This window comes from Octodon degus, unplaced genomic scaffold, assembly GCF_000260255.1.
Source record: "Octodon degus isolate 3935 unplaced genomic scaffold, OctDeg1.0 scaffold00040, whole genome shotgun sequence".
NCBI lineage: Eukaryota > Metazoa > Chordata > Mammalia > Rodentia > Octodontidae > Octodon > Octodon degus.
The window spans coordinates 15,739,458-15,746,570 of NW_004524616.1; the positions used below are offsets into that span (position 1 = coordinate 15,739,458).

A 7,113-nucleotide genomic window follows, 5' to 3' on the forward strand; every position below is an offset into this window, starting at 1 on the left:
GTGGTGCTGGGGGATTGAACCGCGGTCCCTGTGCTTTGCTAAGCTTGTTCTAAGTAGGTGCTTTAGACCACTGAGCCATCTCACCAGCCCCTGCAGCTTGATTTCTGATATTCCATATTACATGGTTTATCAGGACATAACCCCTTCCTAAAGGGAGGCACATCTGCATACACAATTTGGGAAACTAGAAGTCCAGAGAAGGAAAATCCTTTTTTGGCACAGGCTTGGGATTAAAAACCAATTAGTTTTCTTCTATTCATGCAGAAAGTTGCTTAATTCTATTTTTACAGGGGATCAATTCCCTCATTTGTTAAACTTCAGGGAGTTTTTCTCAGGTGTATTACTTAAGGAGAAAGAGATTTAAAAGAATGTGACAAGTAAGAGCTATTAGAGTTCCTATTTAATATACAGAAAATAATCCTAGAAAATGAGATTAAGGTGCTCTGTTCATCAAGGTTGCGTACCTCAAATCACTCAGCTTTCCAATGTAACTTTTAACTATCTTTGGTTCTAAGACATTGTAAGTACTACAATTTTTCTTTTTCTTTTTGTTCTTAGAATTTACCTCCAATCCAATAAAAAATTTAGGTAGAAAATGGTAATGGTTCAAAAACAATATGTTAAAATTAAGAATTGAGCCAGATGTGGTGCACACCGACAATCCCAGCACTGGCAAGACTAAGGTTTGGAGGATTGCTGCAAGTTTGAGGCCAGCCTGGGCAAACAAAAATTCAAGGCCAGCCTGAACTACATAGTGAGACCCTGTCTCTCTACAAACAAAAAAATAGCAATTCACTTATGGAGACTTACATCATATTTTTACAATCCCTGGGCAAGTAGTACTACACATTAGCTACAGCTAGCTATAACTTTTGTTAGCTACAGTTGTTACATTGGTACAGTATGTGAAAGTGACCATTTTCTAAATTGGCAGAAGTTTCTGAAGATATAGTCACCAAGTTGAATTTACTCACATGCTATGTTTGTGCTATAGATATTCTACAACACTTCTTTTTGCCATGTTTAAATTTAAAAATAAGGTGGCTTTTTTTTTTCTTTCTTATTTTGAGATAGTTTCACCATGCTGCTCAGGCTGGCTTTGAACTCTTGGCATTAAGTGATCCTCCTGTCTCCATGTTGCACATAAATGGGACAACACATACCACCACGCCTGGTATATGGCTGCTTTTGAAATACAATGTAAAATATTTTTAACATAACCATACTTTACCTCGTAGTAGGAAAAGTTCCTAAATCCTGACTTATTTTAAAGACTAAATTGGGCTCAGGGAGATGGCTCAGTAGAATAAGCACTTCCTTGGCAAGCGCAAGGGCCTGAGTTCAATTCCTGGTTCCACCAAAAAAAAAAAAAAAAAAAAAAAAAAGACTAGAATTATTGAAATTGAAATTGAAAAGGAGATGCTAAAACATAAAAGAAAAAATTTACAAGTGACATCTTGAAGATTAATAAGATGCCTTATTTCTGAGTGTAAGAGCAGCTGCACTGGTCAGATCAGCGGAGAGGACCAGAACTGCTGTGACACCACTTGCTGGGGTACTTGCTGGGGCTGGGCTGGGCCCAAAGGGCAAATGGGTTCCACCTGAAGTTAAGATAAGCAAGCAGAAGAAACAGCAGTGTATTTATCTTATTTTTTAAAAGCCGGAATACTCATAACCAAAAAGTGACAGTTTGGCCAGGGCTTACATGTTCATATTTTTCTCTACAACTACATCTAGCTCCTACTGCCTGAAGACAGAGTCACGTAGAAAAAGGAAAAGATAAAAAAAAAAAGGAATATTAAAAAAAAAAAAGAAAGAAAGAAAGAAAAAGGAAAAGAGACAGATGCCCTGCAGGAATTAAATGATAACAAATTGAATATTAAATGCACAACAAGAATGAAGTCCTCTCAAACCTCAACCACATCTTTCAAGCCCTGTTTCTGAGAATAGAAAATTCTAAGCTCAATTTGAGTGTCACTCTAAATCCCTCCCTGTACCAGATGATTTTATCCACATATTTATATCCAAAGTACAAACAACTTAAAATGTTTACACTGAGTAGTAATGGAAGTCATGTGTCAATACAATGGGGGGCAAAGAATGAAGCTTTCTTCAGAACTGAAGCTTGAAGATACACAATATCTGTGGAAAATCTGGCTTACAAATGAAATACATTGTTTACCTATTCCATTTAATTATAGAGAACATGCATATTTTTACCCTTTGCATACAATTTTTGAACTCTCATTTTTTGGGTTTTGGTTTGTTTTTTGCTCTTAAGCAAGGCCTGAAGCTATGGAAGTCTCATAGCTCCACGTATGGAGTCTCTAGGAACATGGCCACACACAGTCCTGTGATTGGGAACCCTAAGTTCTTTGAGTTTTCACCCCCAGTGAGGGACAGTAACAAAAAAGCCTTCCACTAAGCCCCATAGCAGATGAGGAAAAACAGCCAAGAGTTCCTCCTTAGCCAACAGAGCAGCCTCAGACAACAGCAAAAGAGAAAGACAATACTGTACGGGAGGCCAGGGACAGACTTTGGTCTTTCTACAGAGCAAATCCTCTGAATTCAGTACCACTGAGTTCAGGCACATGGTGACAGCCTCTTCTCAGCTTCTAAGCACCACTGATTCAGGCACAACTATTTACAAGCCTGGGGAAATGGCATGCTTCACAGTTTTCGAGTTCTTTCTGAGTGGAATCCAGCCTCAGGTTATATAACCTCCGAGGCTGATAGGGTCAGAACAGTTGTGGCTGTTGATTTCTCCAATGTAACATGTTAGCATGTCTTAGAGGGCACAGCTGTAAATTCATCACTTATGTGAAGTGTAGCTCTTCTGTTCTGGGAGGCAAAACACCCACTGCTACACATGTTCGGCTCCTCAGTCTCCTGCACCCTTCGCAGGTGGGCCCAGGTGCAGTCTCTACGGACCATGAGTCTGCCCATCTTCACACCTGCCTGGGTAGGGTCCTAGGGACTGCACAGAGATCGCACTGGACATCCGCTGGAGGCCTCCAGACTTTCTGCTTTCTGTTTTCAAACTTAGAAGAGCTGGTTCAGTTTTACTTTTCCTCTGCATTTCCTGTCAGCTGATAAGAGAGCCCCTTTGTCTCATCTCAGGTAGGTCAGCTGTTGCAGAAAAGAGCCTCCAAACACACTTCTAAACACACATCCTAAGTTTCAAAGAAGCCGACCCTTCATACAGGCAATCTTTCATAAATACATTTTCAATGTGACTATATGGCTGTGTTAGCCAGGCCCACAAAGAACTCACTTGTTCTCATTATCCCAACCAGGCTGAAAATGTCCCAAACAAAAATGTTCCTACTACTATGAAAAGTGGCAAATCCGAGGAGAGAAAATAGACAAAAGCAAAGTAATCTGTAGAGTAAATTAAAAATAAAAGTGCACCTCTATGATCCCAGAACTCTGGGAGTTGAAGGCAGGAAGACAGCAAGTTGAACTCAGACTAGGAAACTAAATGAGATCATGTCTAAAAATAAGTAAACAAACAAACAAACAGTCTAAGGGTACAACTCAAATGCTCTGGGTTCAACTAGAAAAACCAACAACAAAGCTGGACAGACCCTCTCTATTTCATATCTATCTTGCATACTAAAATTTCACCTCCAAGTACATAAACCAATTTTGAACAGAACCTAATAAAAGCTAAAACAATCAATCAATAATATAATTTAAATCTTATTTTAGTTAGGAATCTTGCTGGGTACGGTATCACACACCTGTAATCTCAGCACTTGAGAGGCTGAGGCAGGAGGAGGATCACTGTGAGCTCAAGGCTAGTCAGTGCTACATCGTAAGATCCTGGCTACACACACACACACACACACACACACACACACACAATATCTTTGGCTGCTTGATTATTTGCATCACTCTCATGCCTTCAGAAAAAAACAGTAAGACACAGACCATTTAGTTCATATTATATTAAGTGAATAAACACATCTTACCTGTAGATACATTTCTAAACCTTGCCGCCGTTGTTCCAATACTTTTGGGACCCAGTTCCTGACATGCTTAGAAGGGATTTCTGGAGTTTTTATACATTTCTTAAGCTATAAATACACAAATAGAAAAAAAGAGATGTCTGTTAGTTATAATAGCATTGTTTCTAGGGAAAGACCAGAAGAAAATAAACCATTGTTAGTTTCAATTTTTGAAAAGTGAAATAGAATTATATAGAAATTTTGTCAAAAATTTTTTACTTAGGTGTCCTCACTGTTCAGATTTCAGGAAAAGGATTTTCTGTTTTGTAAGTCATTATTGATATTTTTGATTGAAACTATTTTTCCTGAAAAATTAAGTCTAGTAAATAAGGTTTAAAAATGGAACTTAGCTTAAAAATCAGTTTATTTTGTAAAAAGGAACACAATAAAATTTTGTTTGAAATGTTTTTCTGGTACGTTTTTTTACTTTTTTTTAACCTTAAAAAACATAATGGTTTATAACTCTAGAAATGTCATATTATCATTTGGAAAGTTTCTTGAAAATTTGTAATAGAACTAAGAAGCACAGAGGTCAATCTCTTCAACATTTGTATCAATTAGATTCAAATTCTTTTCAGAAACTGAATGTTGGTTTTCAGCTAAATCCTTCTGGACAGCACTTTTAAGGAATAATACACATACAGAGCTGTTTGAAGTAGGCAGAATGATCTCCTTCCACCAAAGATGACCAAATCCTAAACCTGCAAATGTTCACATGGTAAAAAATGATTTTGTGGATTTGGTTAAATCAGTGACCTTGAAATAGGAAGTTCATCAGCAGGCTCAAGGCCATTAGAAAGATCCTTAAAAGAGGGAGGCCACAGGTGCACACAACCTGTAGAAGCCAGAATGGATTCTGTGGTACGGCTGCCATAGGGCACATAGTCCTATCGACCACCCTCATTCTAGTGCAGTGAAACACACTTTAGAGTTTAGACGTCAAAAAATGCAAGAGTCACTTCTGGAGAGATGTGATGAAAGCAAATCAGCCTCTCAAGGTTGGAATCCAGACTCTGGAATATAACAACTGAGGAAAGAAAAGGAGGGAGGTGGATCTCTAGGATCCAAGAAGGATCTGAAGGAAGAACTGGAGTCCACAGAAAAAGCGAAGAGACAGATCTCAATGCAGAAAGAGGAGGGGGCAAACTGAACTTTCTTTCAGACTCCCAGCATGAGAGAGGAGGCTTGAATCTGCAGAGACACAGTGAGGGTGAGTGACACCATGGAGAAAGGCACCCTAGAAGTGAGCATTGGATGCTGTGGAGAGGGTGCTTAGCCAGGCACCATTTTAGGGAGTCGCCAACAGAACTTAGGACTCAGCAGCTGTGGGGTGGCTTCTGCTCAGCACTCTCAGTGACTGAATGAGGCACAACTGCTGGAGACATCAGGGGCAGGGGGCTGAGCTCAGGCTGGCAACAGACACCCAGTATATCACAGGCTGAACAACTCTGGCTCCAACCCCACAATCAGTGGCCAGTATCAGCCTGAACCCTTGTGGAATTGAAATCAACAGAATCGGAACCCAGTCCCACTCCTACCACAGCCGGTTGGATTACGCAGCACCCTGCCATAGTCCTATGCAGGCTTGCTGGGAAAATCCAGCAGAAATACGGGCTCTGCTAGCCTCCTTTCTCTACCATAACAGTGGAGACATGACCTGAAATGGATACTACCACAAGGCTGCAGACCCCAGAAGATAACCACAAGAACCTTTTTACTTTTTTTTTTTTTTTTTTCTTTTTGCATCTTTGTGAGTATAAACATTGTTTTTAGTTTTTCTGTTTTGTTTAGCACTTGTGGTTGCTTTTTCTTTCTCACCCTCTTGTGTTCTTCACCAATTTCCCAAAGCTTGAATAATCTTCCACTATCTTCTTTTTAATCTTTCTCTTCTTTTACTTCTCTATTTTTTTCTTATTCTTTTAAAATTTTCTTCCCTGAGGGTAAAAGAAGTCTACTGAGAATACTGTATATAATTTTCTGATTTTAGACTTCATTATATAACTGTAAATCCTATATTTATGGTTAAAGGTGGCAAATTAATTGTTACCACATTTTGTCATTTGGAGACTGTGCTTGATGCTATTGTTACTACAGATTATACTACTTTAGCTGAGGTGACAAATCTGTTGTGATCAGTTGTTCTTCCCTGCATGCCAATACCACAGTTAGGGGTCATAAACAATACCATGGTTCATTACCAAAAAGCTGGGTGCTGGGCCAAATAGGAAGCAGTTTCTCAACCTTAATAAATTTAAGAGGTAAGATCTTGGCATAGACTTAAAAGTCAAAAGCCAGTTAGCCCTTAGAAAACATCTTTTAAAAGTAGTCATTTCCTAACTCAGTCTTAATAAGAGTAATAAAGTTACTTATCATAAGCAGTTCACAAGCATCAAAACAGAAAACAAAATTTTTAAAAATAGAAAATGAGAACACATGCAAGCAAGATGCAAACCCAGAACTCAAGCTTGTCTAAGACACATCCATGAGGCATTAATATAGAAGAAATGAAACTCTATCCAGCTGAATTTCCTGAAATGGTAGCAGTGGAGGTAACAAACCAGATGAATGAAGCTCTAGAAAATAATAAATACAAATAATTTCACAGAAAACTAAAGAGATGATAACCATAATGAAACATATGGTGAATAAATCTAGAGTGTATACAGATATTTTTAAAAAAACAGATGAGCTTAGGAAAGTGATGGAGACCATGAATGCTCAACATAGGAAAGAACTGAATACCTTGAAATAGTTGAACAGATAGACAAAAAATTCTATTGAAGCCTAGAATTGTGGTGCAAACCTGTAATCTCAGCACTTAGAAGGCTGAGGCAGGAAGACTACCATGTGTTTGAGGCCAGTCTGGCCTATATAAGCAAAAATTCACACTGAACTACATAGCAAATCCCTATTTAAAAACAAAAACAAAACAAAACCAAAAAAACCAAAACAAAACACTGTACCAAAAGTATATGCAGCAGAATCAACCAATGTGAGGGCAGAATATTAGACCTAGAAGACAAGATTAAAGTTATTGATTGTTGGGGCTGGTGAGATGGCTCAGTGGTCTAAAGCACCTACTTAGAACAAGCTTAGCAAAGCA

General features: G+C 38.5%; 1 protein-coding gene across 3 annotated transcripts in view; it reads right to left on the reverse strand.

The window, feature by feature from the left end:
* The window catches only part of Snx24 (sorting nexin 24), a 244,407-nt gene that overhangs the window by 60,315 nt on the left and 176,979 nt on the right, over positions 1–7,113 (reverse strand). For all 3 annotated transcript variants that reach the window (XM_023715385.1, XM_004631334.2, XM_023715386.1), the window contains exon 3: positions 3,975–4,079. In XM_023715385.1, the coding sequence (XP_023571153.1) occupies positions 3,975–4,079 (105 nt within the window). The remainder of the gene's footprint in view (positions 1–3,974; positions 4,080–7,113) is intronic.